At 47.9% G+C, this 18,999-nt stretch overlaps 2 protein-coding genes and 1 long non-coding RNA gene across 8 annotated transcripts; 1 reads left to right on the top strand and 2 right to left on the bottom strand.

The window, feature by feature from the left end:
- Nucleotides 1-1,641: 1,641 nt before the first annotated feature.
- Nucleotides 1,642-11,414, bottom strand: LOC124059775 (probable G-protein coupled receptor 171). 4 transcript variants are annotated; one of them, XM_046390105.1, is made up of 7 exons: nt 6,581-7,674; nt 5,624-5,825; nt 3,850-3,955; nt 3,615-3,787; nt 3,156-3,380; nt 2,818-2,946; nt 1,642-2,598 (listed from the first exon to the last, which is right to left on the bottom strand). In XM_046390105.1, the coding sequence occupies exons 4-7, from the start codon at nt 3,783-3,785 to the stop codon at nt 2,074-2,076; spliced, it is 1,050 nt and encodes a 349-aa protein (XP_046246061.1). In that variant the 5' UTR covers nt 3,786-3,787; nt 3,850-3,955; nt 5,624-5,825; nt 6,581-7,674; the 3' UTR covers nt 1,642-2,073. The 4 variants fall into 4 exon arrangements, 3 of the variants coding, with proteins under 3 accessions (XP_046246061.1, XP_046246063.1, XP_046246064.1); XM_046390107.1 differs by having other exon boundaries at nt 3,156-3,365; nt 6,581-7,672; XM_046390108.1 differs by having other exon boundaries at nt 3,156-3,362; nt 6,581-7,672.
- A 73-nt stretch (nt 11,415-11,487) lies between these two features.
- Nucleotides 11,488-15,011, top strand: LOC124059776. The gene is made up of 3 exons (XR_006843431.1): nt 11,488-12,145; nt 12,479-12,590; nt 14,613-15,011. It is a non-coding gene; the product is annotated as an uncharacterized LOC124059776 (long non-coding RNA).
- LOC124059774 (P2Y purinoceptor 14-like) lies at nt 12,723-18,819 on the bottom strand. Of its 3 annotated transcripts, none has more exons than XM_046390104.1 (2): nt 18,611-18,819; nt 12,723-14,408 (listed from the first exon to the last, which is right to left on the bottom strand). In XM_046390104.1, exon 2 carries the CDS (start codon nt 14,404-14,406, stop codon nt 13,369-13,371), a length of 1,038 nt encoding a protein of 345 aa, XP_046246060.1. In that variant the 5' UTR covers nt 14,407-14,408; nt 18,611-18,819; the 3' UTR covers nt 12,723-13,368. The 3 variants fall into 3 exon arrangements, with proteins under 3 accessions (XP_046246060.1, XP_046246058.1, XP_046246059.1); XM_046390102.1 differs by lacking the exon at nt 18,611-18,819 and adding an exon at nt 15,517-15,817; XM_046390103.1 differs by lacking the exon at nt 18,611-18,819 and adding an exon at nt 14,958-15,088.
- Nucleotides 18,820-18,999: the final 180 nt, after the last annotated feature.

The following is an 18,999-nucleotide window of genomic DNA, read 5'->3' as shown; positions in this document are numbered from 1 at the left end:
GAGAGGAAATGCCAGCAGGAATTTATTTCCAAAGTCGCGGCTGAATATTCTGCTGATTTCAACAACCGAGATGAGGAAACAACAACCGAGCTCTCGTGAGATGTCAGAGCGAGACGTCTCTGCTGCAGAAAAACAGTTCAAAATGAGCTCCAAGTGTGTGTGTGTGTGTGTGTGTGTGGGTGTGTGTGTAGTCCGGTTGTGTTTTTTAGCGCCGTTCTTCCCACGACACCAGATGACCTCGCTCTCCCTCTCTCTCTCGCTATAAAAGGGTCGTCTGGTGGCATTTTGGTGACCAGTCAGACTTAAAAAGGACAGAAGGACAGAGAGAGGAAAGAGTGACAAGAAAGGCAAGAATAAAAATATTTAGAGAGAGTGAGAGGAGGAGGAGGAGGAGGAGGAGGAACAGGAGGAGGAGGAGGAGGAGGGGAGATTAAAGGATTAGTTCTGCATTTTGATGGTTTTAACCTCCCGTCCGTGTGTGTGGAGCTGCATGTGATTAGCCTAGCTTAGCACAAAGACTGGAAACAGGGGGAAAGTGCTAGCCATGTGGAATGTTAAGGAACAGTCCTGCAGATTTCTTCCTGTCGAAGCACAACATTTCACACACACAAAACAAGAGCTTTGATTTTTACATGTTCATCACTTCAACCGGTGGACATACGAGACAACATGTCTCCTGCTGTGTCCGCCTTAGTGATGTCAGTGATGGTATGTGTTTCAGGACAGAAACACCCAGCTGTCTCGCTGAGTGTGTGTGTGTGTGTGTGTGTGTGTGTGTTCAGTTCCATATCTGGGAAGTGAGTTCATATCAGAGTCTTCAGGGTCTAATTTTAGAGTTGTGTGTTTTATTGCAGCATCAAGGGCACACACACACACACAGTCCAGATGTTTCCTATCAAAGAAGTCCAGGGAGACCGAAGCCGAGTCGCAGTCTGCCAGCTGGGCCGAAGCTACGACAGCGAGAAGCCGTCAGGAGACCAGCGGCAAAATGAAGGAGGAGTCTGACGCGTTTCGGCACAGTCAGACCTCACTTTCATCTGTGTGCAATTAGCCTAGCTTAGCATGGTGGCTGGAAGCAGGGGGAAACTGCTAGCCTGGCTCCACCCAAACAGAGAACACGTATCACGTCTTCAGGATTTCATCTCGCTGCTGGCGAAGCCGGAAACCACCTCATCCTTCTGAATATTTGGTGTGAGCTTGTTAACATCCGGTGTGCAGAACAGTTTGGACTCAGAAACCGTCCTGCTGAGACACTCCAGACTTTACTGAGGTGTCGACCCTGACACCTCCTGTCCTCGCCGGGACGTCCACAGACTGCAGAGGGGACAGGCTGGTGAAGGTCTGGACGGTCAGTGAATGTGCTTTATGACTGGTCACTGCTGCCACCTGCTGGTACAAACACACAATCACACAACACACTCCACTGTTCAGTTACTAGTTTTCTGTCAATTTTATTCTTATTATTTTGTTACTGTTCGCCACATCAACAAGAATTTGAGTCACTCTTTGATGAACAACATTGTTTTTTCTGTTTACTTACTGTCTGTTACTGATTTGACAGCCTACAACAAAGGAATAAAAGTTCTCAAGTTAATCCTGTATATTAGTGCTGTCACCCAAAAAAAAGTTTAAAGAAAAAAATGTAAAATAGAAGTTTATTGATACAACACAGAATTCAATATTGGTTGCAAACTTCAAAACTTCAAAAGTCCCTGACGTGAACTTGGAGGTCTGAGGTCAGCTGGTGTGGGATGAGCCGTAATGAACGGACAGTATAAGTCATGTCAGAAAGAATTTCTTGTCAGGAACCAAGACGTTGGTTTGGGGCATAAAGGAACATTTCACCTTTTCGGGCTGAGCCAACTTTAAATGTGTCGCTGATGTGTGGGGGTAGAGGGGATTTTTTAAAAACAGCTTTTGTTGACCTCTGGACTGTCGAGGTTTTCAGTAGTTCAGCAGTTTCAGTTGCTTCCAGTCTTCTTGCTAAGCTTGGCTACCTGACCTTCTGTTTCTCGTGGGATTTGGTCTTTGGTTCGGGTGTGAATCCCTGCGTCACAGGCAGCACGCCTGTGGTCAGACCGCTTCCTCCTGCACCACACATGTTGTAGGCTCCATCATTTCATCCGTGGCCAGCTCCTCTGCACAAGCTGCCTGCTTCCTGCCGCAGGGGAACATCTCACGGACCGTCTGTCTGAAAGGAGCGTAGAGGTAGAAGAAGAGCAGGGGGTCGAAGCAGAGGTGGAGCAAGCTCAGCAGCAGCGTCGACTCCTTCCCCAGAAACAGCTGCCTCTTGGTGTGGCAGTCGGTGATGACTTTGGTCTGCGTCAACGTGTACGGCGTCCGCACGATGTGGTAAGGCCCGAAGCTGAGGATGTAGGCCAACGCCAAGGCCACCACGCTCCCCGCCGCCCGCCTGGCGTCCGCCCAGAGTCTGGAGTCGCTGCGACTTCTCAGGAGTCTTTTGAGAGCCAGGCTGCTGCAGAGGAGCACGGCGACGGAGGCGTTGAGGAACAGAGCGGTGTTGAGGAAGATGGTCATGGCGTGCCAGTGGAGGCCAATGTCCTTCTTCAGAGATGAACAGCTGAGGTAGCGTTGCTCCTGCACAGACACAAACAGTTGAGCTGTAAGACAGGAGAAGCAGCCGAAGCTGATGCAGCTGAAAGGGAAGCAACCCTGCAGCAGTCGGCTGCTGGGGAAGCAACCAGCAGGATTAATCGGCCAGTTTTATTCCTGGATTTTAGTCGCCAGGAGCTCATGTTGAGCTGCAGTATTAGTACTAGCATGTGGTTCTAGCAGTTGTCAGTAGTACTGCAGTACCTGTACGTCCTGTATGGGCAGAGCCATGTTGGGCACCATGATGAGCAGCAGCAGCAGCCAGACGACCAGCGACAGCAGCCGGGCAAAGCTGACCTCCTGCAGCCGCAGTGACAGCAGAGTGCTGTGGTCCTGCAGGAGGAGAGAGCCGTCAGCCTCCACCACCTCCACCACCTCCACCACCAGCAGAAGCAACACCCGCTGTGCATTCAACATGTCTCTTTGTTTCACAGCCTACTTAATGACTGCATGTGGGTTCACAGCTATGACTCATTCAGTGGTCTGATTCGTGCAGCTGAATCTTCACCCCCTGCCCCTGCGATGAGGATGACCAGCCCTACCTGCAGGTAGTGGTCTATAATGATGAAGGCGAGGAAGGAGATGGATGCGTAGAGGCTGATGTAGATGGTGACGGCGCTGGCCTGGCAGTGAAACACCATGAGGCTCCACGGCGCCGCCCCGAGGTCCTTCAGGATCTTGAAGGGCAGAGCGAGCAGCAGTAGGAGGTCGGCCATCAGCAGGTTGACCAGGTAGACGCTGGTACTCTGCTGCTGCACAACAGAAACCTTTAGAACCTGCAGGAGAAAATATCAAAGTTCACACAGCCCACTTTCATCTCAGCTATTTAATCAGATCTCATGTGACGTATCATCGCAGCTCATCTCTTCAAAGCTCGTCTCTCAGACCTCATGTTTCCGAGCTGACATCATCAGCTCGTATCTCACCTCAGCTTAGCTGCTCTGTCTCATCTCTCTTGAGCCAAATCCTCTGGTTCATCTCGAGTCATTTCTCAGTCCTACCTTGGTTCTGGAGCTGTGGATGAAGGCCCACACAGACAGCAGGTTTCCAGGCAGACCGATGACGAAGATGAGGATGTAGAGGACAGTGAAAGGTCCCATCTGGTCATTGACGACGCACTGATCCCCCTCCTCAGCTCCTCCAGAGCTGGAGTTGGAGGGAGGAGGCATCATTAGAGCTTCCTCACCTGGCGCTGAAAAACACAAAGCACCTGGTCATCGTTTGGTAAAGATCAGGCAACTTCAGCCGCCGCTTTGATGTTGTGCTTACTGTGGAGGGTTTTGAGGAATTCTGACTCCTGAGTCTGGCTCGCAGTCCGGTTGGAAACAGGAAGCGAAGACTCCTGTGGGAAGGAAACCCAGAACCTTTAAACTCTTCAAAGACACGTATTTCTTAATCTGAGGTTCTGATATGAACCCAAGAAGAGAGTTAGAAAGCTTTTCATCATTTCAGCTGAGAGGGTGGGGCTGCTTTGGACAAAGGTGATGTCACATGTGTCTATGAACCAATCAGGACTTTGCAACTCTGAAACTTCATAAAACTTGTGATTTAAGACAAAAAACTCTTGTTGACACTGTGGGGCAAAGCTTCAGTGGAGTCAGAAGGAAACAGCAGGAGCACGTGACTGTTTGTAATGTGTCCTCGTCACTTCCCTCCGTCCACACTCAGAGACCTGATGGGCATTGGATTTGTCCCTCTGGACGTCCAGGAGCTCCTGCAGCCCATCTAACACGTCGGCATAAAAACAGACAGGAGGTGACAGGCGTTCACGAGCTGAGCTGCTGTACAGGATGCAAAACAAACTGTGGTCACACATAAACACGTCTGCAGCAGGAAGTCGTCAAGCAGGAAACTTTCCCTCATTTCACTCCGACACAAGCAGCTACTGTTCATGTCCTGCACAGGCTGATCCACACACGGACCCTTCAGCCGCTCGGCTTTACCGGTGAGCCCAGCCGCACCCCTCCAGGAGGAAGTACCCCGCTGAAGTAAAAGTTCTAACGCCACACTGTAAAAATACTGTGTTACACCTTCACAGTGACTGTGCAGTCCAGCCAACAGTCCACAGCTCAGCATCATAACTATCACATTCAGATGAGTCAAACCACGGAGAGCTCACATTTTTAGACTGAAAAACATCATCAATACTGACGATCAGTGACTGATTAATCGACTGATGGCTTCAGCTGTACTGGATGATCTGGGAATTTAATTCAGAACAAAACCTCAGAGCAACTCCTCGTGTTTTTGTTTAAAGGGAAGGTAAAGCAACATGAGAAGAGAGTAACTGATTTTGTACTGCAGTGTACAGAATGCAGAACTTGACAGAACCAACAGAACCTCATTCAAACCCTCTACTGGTACCTCAGGATTGTGATCCAGTTTCAGTCTGCGTCTTTCCCTCTTAAATGTTTTTGATTAATCACATGCAGTCATTTGATTTTTGTTTCAGTTATCTGCTGTATCTGCTTTTTCCCAAAGATGGTTTCTGTCACTTTAGGTTGTTTTTATCACACTGATGTTTGTTCAAGTGCTCATTTTTCTGATCAGTTTGGCTTTAATTCGTTAAGTGATAAAAAGGGGCTGAAACATCATGACTGACAGCGGAGTGCTGCTCCTGATCACAGAGTCTGGCTCCAAATGACATCACCACAACAAGATGGCAGCACTTGAATCAGGAATATTTTGGCTTCCGCTGGCCATCTTCATGTGTCAAGGCTTTGAGTCAACAAAAACGACAAGCATTTCAGTTCAATTTTCATGAACTTTGTCATTTGTTTGTCTCTTGTTCAAAGTTTCGTTGGCAGAATTTAAGTTCTCACCTCAACAAATGTCTGATTCATTTTTCCCATACGCGCTGAGCCGAAGCAGCAGCATCTGGTTCTTAAAACATCAAAAGTTAAAGTCTGTCTGAAGGAAAATGCTTCACACCTCAGCTCCCTCAGTGACAGACTGAAGGAGGAACCTGCGTCACATTTAACCAATAAAGTTGAGAATAAACTTGAATTACCTGCTGTGATGAGCTCTGTGCTGGATCCCCGAGGACCGACGGCTGGTCCAGGTTCTCCTCGGGCCTTCGGGGTGCGTTTGATCCGCTGAGCTGGTACAGATCACGTGCTCGGTGCTGTGGAGGCTGCAGACGGATGGAAGGTTTTTTCCTGTCTGCTCGCTGTGTGTCGTCAGTGTGACCACAGGCCACGCCTCCCTGAACACTCACACACACACACACACACACACACACACTCTCACAGGCAGCTGTTATCAGGCTTTCCAGCAACTGACTGATGTATGAGTTTGGTTTCAGAATGACTGTTAGTCACTTATTTGAATGAGACTGTGATGTCTGGCTGACTGACTGACACTACCGGTTTGTTGATAATCTTCACACTTTGATATGAGGAGGAAGAGAAAACGAGTGTGTGAGTTTAAATAACCCAGACAGGCAGCACTAAGCTTATGGTATCAGCGGTTAGTGCCTTCACACTCTGGTCCTGCACCACAGGACGAGGTCTGACAGAAAGGCCTCCACAGCTGATTCCACTGTTGTTCTGGAGTGTCCTGTGATTAATACGATTTACAGACAAGCTGTAGGCTGCAGATCAGAAATGTGTCAGCTGACGCCTTCAGAGAGCAGCTGCTGACTCATTTATTCGAACTGGCCTCGCACTTCTGTGACGTTTCTCAGGTTTTAACACTGTGACGTAGCTGTGTGGAAGCAGCCCATATGTTCCCTAAAACCACAACTCACTACCTCTGAAACTCCAGACTCACATACTCAGGTGTATGAAACTCAGCAAAACGTTTCCTTTTTGTTTCCTTTAATGTGAGGATGAAATCAGCGCACAAACACAATCAAACATTTATTTGTTTCTGTGATTCAGTGAAATATTCAGCCGACTGAACTGACTGCACAAAACGTTTCTGTACGTTCACAAAGAGTAAAAACAGAGCAGATTTACACGCTCACGTCCTCCTCCTCCTCCTCCTCTGAACAGGTGAGACCAGAGTGAAAGCAGCAGGTAATTAGGGCGTGGCCTTTTGAAAGCTGGGGTTTTTCCAGGTGAGCAGCATGTGCCAAATGATGTGATTGGTGTCTCACATTTTGCTCTCGATGCGATCTGAACTGTGTGCTTTGTTCCACTTTCTGTGTGTACACAATGAAGAAGAAGAAGAAGAAGAAGCAGAAGAAGAAGCAGAAGAAGAAGAAGAAGAAGAAGAGGGCCGAGCCTGGCTCACATGCTCTCTGCACTTAACCCCAGCCTGTCTGGACTCAGTAAGACACGGGATCAACAGATCTGGTGTTGAGCTCGCTGAAAGCCAAAGAATTGCAAACTGAATAATGAACATGAAACAACAGTTTAGCCTGATGATCAAACTGCACTGACGCTGATACAATCTGTGTGCAGCAGGAAACGCAGCTGTTGGACCTCTTTGTAGCTTGTGAAAGGATGCAGGCTGTGAGTAATGGTGACGTCCAGCCTGATGTTCTCTGAAACTGAATTTACACAGCAGGAACTGAACTAGCAGTTTGTGACCAGGAACTAAACTCAGTTTCCAAGAGCTCTGATGACTGGCAGCAGTGCTGCGACACCCAAACCGTGTTGTAACTTCAACTTCTTTGCAGCACAGCAGTAACAAAGTGACACAACGTGACATGCAGCACCACGTCGTGTAAACATAATTTAAGGATGCTGATGTTTAAAAGTCATTCGATTCTTATCACTAATGTATCAGCGGCACGTCTCCCTCTCCTCTAAAAGCAGCACTCGCCCACCAACCAGCACTGCATTCATCTGTTTCCTTCTTAAAAATGTAAATATGAGAACCCCAAAGTCTGAACCACAACTTTAGTCTGCTGATGTCAGGCAGGTCCCTCACATTTCAGTAGTTCAGCCAGAATCTCCTGGTGCGCATGGAGCAAAACATCCACCTGCAGGTCTGTCAGAAGCCTGACACCTTCTGTTAAGAAAGTCAGGGACTCAAATGGCCAGTTCTTATTGGCTGCTCTCTTTTTACCAGCACATCACGGTCTTGGCACATACTTGTACCACATGAGTCATGGATGTTTGTCAGCTGTAAGCTACAGAACGTTGATCTGCTTTGTCATTATGCTGAGCGACGTCTTCCTCCTGATTTTGATGGTGCTCATCCGTCCATCGCTGCTCCTCCTCTCAGCGTTTCCTCCGTGCGTTGCCACCTGTGAGGTGCTGAACATCCTCTTCAGGCTCAGCTGGGCCCGAAAGGCCTTGCAGAAGATGAAGTAGATGAGAGGGTCCAGGCAGACATTGAGAACCGACAAGATGATGGTCAGCTCCTTCAGATAGAAGAACGCCTGGCTCCATGAGCACTGCCTCCTCAGGAAGGCGTAGGGAAGGCGAACTACGTGGTAAGGGACAAAGCAAACGCAGAAGACACTGACCAGCACCAACATGTTCCTGCGGGACTTGGCCAGCTTCTTGTTACCGGGGGACGCCGGCTGCCTCTGCTGCGCCAGCGACAGCTTGTGGGAGGTGTTGTAGTAGAAGAAGACCAGGGAGGCGAGGACGAGCAGGAAGATGGCAAGCGAGCTGGTGTGGACGATTTTGTAGAAGAGGCTGAGCTGTTTACTGTGCAGGACGTCGCAGCTCACCGTGATGGAGATCGGCGGTACGGCTTCCTGGGTGACGAGCGACAGGATGATGTAGGTGCTCGTCATGGCCAAGAGGAAAACCCAGGTCGCCGTGGATATGATGTGGGCGGCCTGCACCGTCTGCAGGATGTGGGTTCCCAAAGGATGGACGATCTTCAGGTACCTGGACAGGCGACAGGCAGATGAATCAGAACCAACACAAGATGACAATGATTTTTAACATCTAGTTACAAAACCTCTAGAATTCTTTGCTTCCCCGATACCTTCACCGTAAGTTATAAGGTGCTGAATCATCCAGATGTGGCTGTTAATACTGGGCTGCTGAATTTAATGATAGAATAAACATGTTTCTCTGTTTAACATTCCCGTACTGTTGTTCTGAGATCCAGACCCTTTTTGTTTTTGACACTTGGCATTGAGTTTGCGATCTGGTGTTCAAGTACTCAGCAGCAAAGGGCGAAAATGGATACAAAAAAGGTTTGATAGCACAGCACGCAGTCAAATACAGAAGCTTCAGAGGGAAGTCAGGAGGACCACAGCTCTGAAACCAGACGACAGTCTGTGAAATAGTTATCATGTCACACTGATTTAATCTCAGGCCTATATGGGCCACATACATCACTCTGCACAGGCTGAGAGCTGTGAGGCAAGCAGTGATCACAGTTTCACATCCTGGGTGAGTTCGCTGAGTTCGTGACCAAAGCAAACCTTTCTGGTGAGGAGCTCGACTCTGACACTGAGGTCCTCAAACGACTAAGACTGTGAAATAAACTCAACAAGTTGGTGGATGAAACTGCTGATCTTGCTCTTCGTTTGCATGCCGAACAGCCAGTGACACCAAATGATTTTATACTGAGACCTTGTTCCACATGCTGACAGCATTAGCTTCAGTTAAGCTGATCTCCAGTCAATCTGACATTAACCGTCGTGGTTACCCCGCAACGGTGAGACGACTTTTGTGCTCCATTCAGTGTCCGTAAATCTGAGCCTCGTCCTCTTCTATGCGAAATGAAAAGAAGCTGAGAGACACCAGCCAATAGCAAGCTGCTCTCCGGCCTCCACGCCGCTGTCTGGCCCAGGCCTACCTGTTAGCTGCGATGTAACCCATGAACATGATGCTGGCGTACATGTTCAGATAGAAGGCCGAGGCGCCAAAGTTGCAGTAGATCTGGCGAAGGGGGACGGAGCTGCTGGCGTAGTTCATGATTCGTATGGGTATACAGAGGCTGATGAGGAAGTCGGCGGCTGCCAGGTTCTTCAGGTAGATGGTCACACTGCTGGACACCTGCTGCTTAGCTCGGCAGAAGTAAACCTTCAGGGTGAAGCCGTTGAGCAACAAACCGACCTACAGAGGAAACAGGGAGAAGACAGGAACTGGACTTATAGCACCTACAGGATCTGATTTGAGAGAATTGAAAGAAGGAATGTGAATACATGAGCCTCACCAGAAACACCAGACTGTAGGCCACTATGAAGAAAATATGGGCTGAGGTGTCGACCTGATCGCAGTGCGTGGACTCGTTGGTCCGGTTGGACTGGTTTACGGGCAGGGTCAGCGCCCCTCCTCCAAGGTCCCTCATGTTTCTGGATGCTCAAAGAGCGTCGAAGCCTGATGAATGATCCTTAAAGTGTTATTTTAAATTGTTTTAAACACCATCCATCTGCATACAGGAACTGGTCAAAGCTGAAAGGGAAGCCGTGATGAAAAACAGCTATGGCTTGATGTGTAACAGCGGACATTGTTGTTCCGTGTTGTGTGCAGCGGAGCTGAAAATCAGATTATGTGATCAATAAAACCACAGGTGAGAAGGTGTCAGCCTACATGCAGGCTGCTGACACCTGCTGACTTCACAGAGTTTCACTCAGCCAGTTATTTTTGTCACGCTTTTCTGTCAGCCAAAACCAAACCAGCCTCTGATGATGTCCTCCACATTTCAACTGTTTCTGGATTATTTAAACCTGCTTCCTCGTGTTTGACATGTCCAGCTGTCCATGCTAAGACGTGGACAGTTAGTTGATGTGTGTCTGATAAGCTTTTCTCAGAACAACAGTATGATCACCAGGTTAAAACCCATTAAATGACACCTGCTCCTTCTCTCTTATTTAAAACACATGCAAATATTTGTCATTTCACGAGCCCTCCATCACCGTAAAGTCTGGTCGCTGAGTACTGGACCAGGATTGGCTGCCAGACTCTTTGACTCTAACAAACTGTGCTGTTAGGCGTCGCCTCTTAAGATCAGATGGTCACCGAGCTCTTTAAATGGGGAACGCGAGAAGCTCCAGCACAGTTTGGACTGAAAAGTGGACTTTAAAAGTCGTTTTAAACTGCTGTGTTACATGCTGACTTTGTTAAACTCTGTCCCAAACTTTAAAGGATGATTCCACTACTTTTAAATCTGCAGTGTAATACATGAGAGCGAACGTTGAGCCACCGAAACACGTCCTGCTTCAGTTCTTGTTTTTGCTGCTGGCAGGTTCAGGTTGTTATTCAAAGTGTCTGAAAGTCCAGAGACAGAGAGCAAAACCCCTCGTGTTTAATGGATCTAAAGATCATTTATTTTATCTTATGATCCCGAGAAGAAACGGAAAACAAGAATACTTATTTATTGATGTTAGCAGCTGAAAACATCACACGTCGTCAGCATCATTTTGTTGTAAATATTTTACACGTTAGAGAGTCAGCAGCAGAAGAAGTCCCAGCTTCATGTGGCTTTCTGCACATATTTTAACCAAATACACGAAGCCGATGCCACATCCTGTTAGAAGAATGCCAATTTTTACCATCCGAGTGTTTTGACATTGTTGTATTCATACTTTTACTTAACTGTTTACTTGTTTAACCACCGTTAAAGTTCGTATCCACGTCAAATAAACAGACTTCCAGTTCAGACGAGTTCACAAAAACACAAACTACAGTAACTGTCATGTACAGTATGTGAATGTAGCTGTTAGTCACAGTGCGAACAGCACATACACACCACAGCCATGTAATCCTGGTGCAGTAAAAGTACAACACTACCTGCAGCACTCACCTGTCTGTGCGCGTGTCAGAGTATATCTGTGATCTCTGACTTCCTCCTACAGCGCTCACATCAGGAAGGACCGCGCGCCTGCCGGGGGAGGTGATGCGGTCGTGACGGTGATGCGGGCTCACGCGGGGAGGCGTGGTTAACAGGCAGGTCCTTCACTTCAGCTCGGAGGACGCGCAAAACCAAAAGCGCGAGCTGAAAGAGGCTAAACGGCTGCAGCTGCCGAGCAACACGTGGAGGCTCCACGATCCACGAGTCCGACACGTTCAAGTGCCGTTTTTGCATCATTAAAACGGGTGACGTGTGCATGTTTGAGTTTCTGGTGGTGGATGTTGTGACTGGAGCCAAACAAGCGTTTCCGGTCTTTATGCTGAGCTAACTGGATTAAATAAAAAAATCTAAAATGTTCCCACAGCAGTCAGAAACCTGTTAGAACACAAACAGACTCCTGGGTGGGCCGCAGGTAGCCTCTGTTTGCTTCATTCACCTGCGTGGAGACGACGTCCCCGCGGCCTGAAGGGAAAACCCGTCAGAACGAGTCTGAGGAACCGCGTTCATGTTCAGACCTGATGGAGGAAGTTCACGTCGACGGATTCCCCCCAGCTGAGCCGTGAGGAGGAATCAGCTGCTCTCATTGATATGCAGGTGTTATCAGCTTCAGTTACATGTAGGCGGCAAAGGCTCTTGTACAGGTGACAGGTGAGCCAATCAGATTAAAACTTTGGATTTTCAGATGTCTTCTCTCTGCTGCACAGAAAGCCAGTGGACGGAGACAAATGAACACCACTTTGGGAGGCCTAAAACACTCCGCGCTGACGGATCTACAGGCAGGTGGACTCCTGGTCGACATGCAGCCACACTCGAGTCACAGGTGGGGTATTTACTGACATTTAAGCTGCAGAGGAAACGTCTCAAAAACTCTCAAGTGTGTGTTAACCTCAGACCGCATTTCACGAATCTAACAAGAAACCTTTTCAAAGAAACTCACTGATGTGAAACCAGGGAAGTAGAGGAGTGAAATGCTGGATTTAAGAACTTATTTGTTTCTATATATAAATATATATATATATACATATATATACTTGTTTGTGCAGTAGTCCTAATTATTTTAGTAATTTTACATTTTTTTTAATTTCACATTGAAATAAAAAATATGCTGCTTTTACATGAGTGTTTCTCATCATGTGTGCACGCTGCCCCCCAGTGGTCACGCTTGGTAACTACACAGAAACTGGGCTGCAGTTACGCTCCGTAACTCCTGATCTCAGCTGATCCTTACAGATGTTCCTGTGGTTGGAGCAACACTCCAGAGAGAAGTAAGTCATGTGACCTCAGAGCCGCAAAACCACAAGTCAGCAGAACTTTCTGTCAGTCACGACACGAATGTGGAGGAGAAACGAACGCAACAGCAGTTAGATCTGTGTGGTTCTCCAAAGATAAATAAAAACTACTATGTGACTGTTTATTCACGATATACATACATAATACATTACATCAGTCTTGAAAATGCCACATTACAACATGATGTGATGACAACTGGAATGACCTCTTCTGTACGCCTCCACCCACCAGTCAAGACTCCACCCAGGTGTGTCCAGACTCAAAACACGAAGACGTCACAGTGAAGTTCATCTTTGACCTCCAAATTCTAATCAGTTCATCTTTGAGTCCAAGTGGACGTTTGGGCCAAGTGTGAAGAAATTCCCTCAAAGCTTTCCTGAGATCTCGCAGGGCGGATGGCTTGTAAAGAAATGCTGCCTTCCTAAAATGAAAACTGGGATGTGTAAGTTAAACTATAAATGAAATGATCTGCTTTCAGAGAAACGTGTAAAGGTGGTGCATTCAGGGCCAACTTCTTTCCCCCAGTCATTCCTTTAGTCAAACATGACACTGCAATGAGTCCTCCTCCTCCTCCTCGTTCTCCTCCACCTCCTGCACCACCGAGGCTTAACCCCTCGTCTAAACCAGCTGTTTCCAGCAGCTGGGAACACACTGTCCTACATGTGTGAAAGGACACCTCTGACAACTGATTCTCTGGACATTGTCTGCACTTCATACTTCACGATTCTCGTCTCCTCTCATGTCTCCTCTGTCCTAAATGTTGGACAGACTCTGGGCGGTGGTCAGGGATCTTCTCCTCTCTCTTCCTGACAGTTTCCTCAGCAGTGACTCCCTGAAGGTTTGGCACATCAGGAAGTAGATGATGGGGTCGAGGCAGACGTTGAGCGCCGCCAGGAAGAGCGTCCCCTCCTTCACCTGGAACAGCAGGAAGCGAGCGTCCCGGCTGAAGCCCGACGCTGGCATCTGGCTCAGAGTGTACGGCACGCGGCTGACGTGGTACGGCACGAAGCAGACGAAGAACACTGCCAGAATGCTGAAGATGCTGCGGTTTGACCTACGGCGGATGTCACTGTTGTTGTGGCGCACACGGCGGTACGACCGGTAGACCTGGCAGGCGATGGAGGTGTAGCAGAAGACGAGGACCAGCAGGGTCACCCAGAACAGGCTAACGCTGAAGAGGGTGGATGCCCGGTGCCATTGCACGCCCAGCGGCGTCTTCAGCTGCATGCAGTGCCGCGAGTTCCCCTCATGGGCCGGCTTGCTGGTCAACAGGACGTTGGGCAAGACGCAGAGGAGGAGGAGGCTCCAGACGAGGAGCGCCAGCACCCGGGCAAAGCCGACACTCTGCATGAGGTGCAGCAAGGATGCCCTGCAAAATCGGGACCTGCAGGAGGAGGAGGAAGAGGAGGAGGAGTGTCGGACGATCTTCATGTAGCGCTCGAGGCTGATGAGGCCCATGAAGAGGATCCCCACGTACATGGAGGAGTAGAAGAGTACAGCAGTGTAGCGACACGTGACCACATGGAGGCGCCAACCGCCAAGGCCCAGCTGAGCCAACAGCCTGAAGGGAAAGGTGACCAGCATGAGGAGGTCCGCCACCACCATGTTCTTCAAGTACACCACCAGGCCCGAGTCACTGGTCACCCTGAAGAAGATAAAGGCAGCCACGATGTTCAGGATGAGCCCCACCACGCAGATCGTGAAGTAGAGCGGCGGCAGGACGTGGCGGGTGAAGGTGCTGCCGAAGTCTGATTGGTTGGTGGGGACGCGGGTGGAGTTGAGGATATCCATCCCTGGAAACACACAAACAACACAGTGGGAACATAAAGAAAGTGTTTCACTTTCACTGTATATCCTCATGTCTCAGACTGGATCACATTTACAAGGATGCAAAACCGTTTGGAAACTTCAGATTGTCTTTACAATAAGTTCTGAACCTAATTTAACTTCTTCTTCCATGAAGGAAGTCACCGAGTCTTCTTTGTCTGTTCTTATAGGATTTTACAAAGGAAAGAAGTGACACCAGTCCAACCAGTCGCCTCTTGATGTCACGCAGAACCAACAACATCCCAGGCCACTGACTCTCTCTTGTATACAGTACAAGTATTCAGTACATGTACTTGTATATTTTCTTCTTTCAGCCATACAGACATCTGAGCCAAATGCTCACATCTGAATTCCACTTGCTTAACATGCTGATGTTTATCAGGTATGAGGTCACCCGTGTGCAACATCGCTTAGCTGACAAGCTAACATTAGCTAATTAGCAGTTAGCACAAAGTGCAGTTGAGGCTGATGAGAACGTCATTAGCTCTGCAGGTAAACCAAAGTTAAATGCTGACCTGATGATGGTGCTACATGAAAAGTCAGAGCATCTTCAAAGTCAGCGCGGTTCATCCCGAGGAGTCCGCGAATACCCGAAGCACATTTCGTCACGATCCGTCCAGTAGCTGTTTCACCGAGCGGCAGACCCTCAGCGTCTCCTTTAACAATTAAACGCCAAAAACAGGAGCAGCTTCCGTCTGCGCCGAAGCTCCGTTAACTCCCCACAGCAGCCTTTTATGTTCAAGAGCGGGACGCACTGCGCTCTGTTTACACTGGGGCTCATGCACAAATAAAAATCATCCTGCTGTTCACACACACTTCCCTCCAAGCGCTGATTCATCCCAGTCCAACACACACTCAGCGTCCTCCTTCATCCACTCTTACACAAACAGGACATCAGCCGTGAGGACGACACCAGGCCGACGTTTGCTTTCCTGCCCCCAGTCTCGTATTTTTAGCTCTCCTCTTGAACTGGTGACTTCTGCTCTTCTTTGCAGAAGTGCAACTAAAACAACCCGGAGGATCTCAACCTGAGAAACCTCTGAACACTGAAGAGGTCACACTCAGGCTTCTCACCTGCGCTGATCTGACCCGCGAAGCCGCTCACATCCAGTTCAAATATGAAAGGAATGCTCATGTTCAAAAACTTCAGGGTCTTCTTTAAACCAACCCTCTGACTTCCTGTGTTTATGCTGACCACATCGTGAACGTGGAACAGCTGTGATCCCTCCCAGCTCGAAGTGTCCGCACTAAACGACTGCAACCAAACAGCTGCACAAACCCTCCAGCAGCTACGGGGTCCGGACTCGACTCCGGGGGCCGATCTTTGTTTCATGCCCTTCGCACTGAATTCAAATTCAGCAAAAGATTTATTCATCTGTGATATTAATCCAAACACACCAGGTAAAACATTAAGACGATCACAGGAACATTTTACTGCACTGTGAGTCAAATGCAGTACTGTGAGTACTGCATTTGGCTGCTTACTTTTTAAATTCAGGAAATTTGCTTGCATTAAAGTATTTCCACAGTGTGGTATTAGTACTTTTACTGAAGTAAAGGGTCTGCTTACTTCTTTCACCACTGCAAACTAGCAGTTAGCCAGCTCAGCTAACTAGCTTCCACGAGCGCTCAGCGTCCGGAGGCTTTACGGGACTACGACGTGTTCCTTCATTCCCCTGCCCGCAGTTTCAGTGCCCACCCAGAGGGCTAAAGCTCAGTGTGAAGCCCTGTTAGCGCCCCCTACAGGCTGCAGTGATCTGGCAGTGAAGTGATGACCGAAGCAAATGACATACTAATGATTTATTGATCAGTTCTTATCACTGGACGGAAACCAGCTGAGGGAGACGTCACAGGGCCATTAAAATGTACAGGTTTCATCCTCTGAGGGACATGGATGAGATCAGGATGTTTGATTTGCTCACTCAGCAGATTTATACTGAAACTCAGTATGGATTTTCTGCTGAATGTCTCTCGGACATTTGTTAGTAGCTTCTTTAAAGTTGACTCGTGGCTTTTGGTTGGCATTGTGGGTGATACAGTAAAGAAAAGAACAACTTCTGCTTTCGGCCTGTTGCGGCTGCCATAGGAAGTAGAACAGTAGTTCAGATGAGATGATATTCAGAGGAAGTGTGTACGTGCAGACAAAGATTATCAAGATTAGAACCTTAGCAAGAGTCTCTCACTGTCACTGTGCGACGCCCGTTTGTGTGAAGGAATGAGACGGTGTCACTGCGAGCTGTCACGTTTAAATGTGCTTGGACAGGTGTGCCGCAGGGATCACACCTGGGCTCACTGCCTTGTGGCTCGTACGTGATCCCGTCTGGCAACGTGCGGCACGTAATTTGGGTGGCATGGCGGCATGCATGCGCCAGGGGGGCGGCCGTGGTCTAGAGGTTGGAGAAGCGGCTTGTGATCGGAAGGTCGCCGGTTAGATTCCCCCACAGGACGGGCAGGAAAAATTTTGGGGTGTGGTGGAGTGATTAATGTGAAAAATGCCCCCCCCCCCATTAGCCGGTTGATGTGCCCTTGAGCAAGGCACTTAACCCCCCAATATGCTCCCCGGGCGCTTGATGCTGCCCACTGCTCCTGTGTGTGTTTCACTGCATGTAATTTGCCGGGTGTTGCATGTGTGTGTTCAACTAAGGATGGGATTAATGCAGAAGACGAATTCAGTGTGTGTGTGTAAAAATATATATACTGTCAATAAAGTGATTCTTCTTCTTCTTCTAACCCGTCTGCTGGTCCACCGTGTCACCGTCACGTTCTCATTCTGCACACAACATCTCACAACTGTCCTGCTCTGGTGGATCGGCCGGGACGGCAGGTTCTGGTCTGGACCTGAGCCCACTTCACCCACTGAATGTTGCTATTTGTATGCGGATCGCACACAGCTGTACTGTTCGCTGCCACCCCAACGCCAGACGAGACCGTCGGCACGGGATTCTGCCACATCCTGAAATACAGCGAATGTTTTTGATGTCCAGTAGTCTAACTAGTAACTACAAAACGTTTCTCCAGTACCTTTGATCTTGTACTTTCTCCTAATCGTACTGCATGCTCACAGTCTGATGTTTGAGTGTCAGTGTGTTTCTGCAGTCGACGTCTGATCTGCTGATGTGTGGGCAGCTTGCTGGGTTTTCTTGTTTTGCTGTTGTTGCATTTTCTTCTTCTCTGCATCTGACTTCTTTCTGAGTGTGTTTCAATGAGAAGCACACGTTGAGCTCTTAGGATTTATTTCGCGTGCAGGACGTTTCACTTCATGAGAAAATAAAATGATATTTAAAGACTAAAAGGAAGAAATGATGAGGTGGCAGAAGGTCGTTTCCAAAGAAAAATGGGTGCAGGAAACAGGTCATCTAACCACAACATGCAATATTTACTCAGAAAACAAACAAACCACAGCGCTTCAGCTGCTCCTCAGCGTGGCCTGAATGTGCGGTCGCTACCACAAACTCTGGCAGGAAACCCAAAACTGAGCTCGCATACGTCCACCGCTGCTCACCACTTTCATCTCATGTAGTCATTTGACCATTAAAATACAAAAATGTCAGTCAAACTGATTAATGCGACTGAAGCTGAAACGTTGAGTTGATCAGTCAGTCAGACTTTTAAACCAACAGCCAACGTTTGTTCTATGAAGCGATTGTGTTAAAGTCTGTAGGTTTGAGTGTTTGATGTTTTTCTCTGTGAGTTATTGAATATCTCTGTTTGAAAAGATATTCAACCACTGATTGGAAGACTTTTGGTCTTTTTTTCACTGCTGTTTGACATCTTACAGGATACAATTATGAAATGAAATGTAAATGTATGCTCCTTTTGAATTTCATCCCTGCATATATTTTGCAGTTAATTTTTCAATTGCATGTGGAAAAGTGGAAAAACATTCAGCTTTTAAATTTAAAATGACAGCAGCATGCGGTTTGAAACAAACTCAGCTTTGTTGGCTCGATTGTGCTGTTTGTTTTGCATCAGCTGTTTGCTTTGTATTTTGTCTCTGATAAACATCACGTCTCTTATTTGGTGATGACTTAACATCTGGCCTGATGTTGTGCACTAAACCCAAAAAACAATGCAAGTATCATCCATCATTTAATGGAAGCTTTGTGGAATTACATTTCTTAACATATAAAACAAATGTGTGTGTGTGTGTCTGAATGAGTCTACTCACCATACAAACAGTCAGATGTTCACTCAGGCTCCCATACAGATGTTGCTGTGTCCAGTCATATAATTCAAACTGAGTAAACTGAAAGTCATGAAGTGTCTTCAGGGCTGAGACTTTGAGTCAGCGTGAGTGGACCAGTTCCTCTTCCTGTCTCTGTGCCCCCCCCCCTTCAGGATTCTGCTGATTCTCTGCAAACATGCTAAATGCTAACATCAGTATGCAAAGCTGTTCACAGTAACAATGCTAACATGCTAATGTTAGGATCATGGACATTATTACAGTTCATCCTGAGGGAGACATGCCAACACTGAAAAGTGAAGCCTTAAAGCTGCAGTCTCTCTCATGTCCAGCAGGGGGCGACAGCACTAGTTTCAAGTATGTGAGTTTATGAG

The sequence above is a fragment of the Scatophagus argus genome, chromosome 5, assembly GCF_020382885.2.
Source record: "Scatophagus argus isolate fScaArg1 chromosome 5, fScaArg1.pri, whole genome shotgun sequence".
NCBI lineage: Eukaryota > Metazoa > Chordata > Actinopteri > Scatophagidae > Scatophagus > Scatophagus argus.
This window is presented reverse-complemented; position numbering and strand designations above follow the sequence as displayed.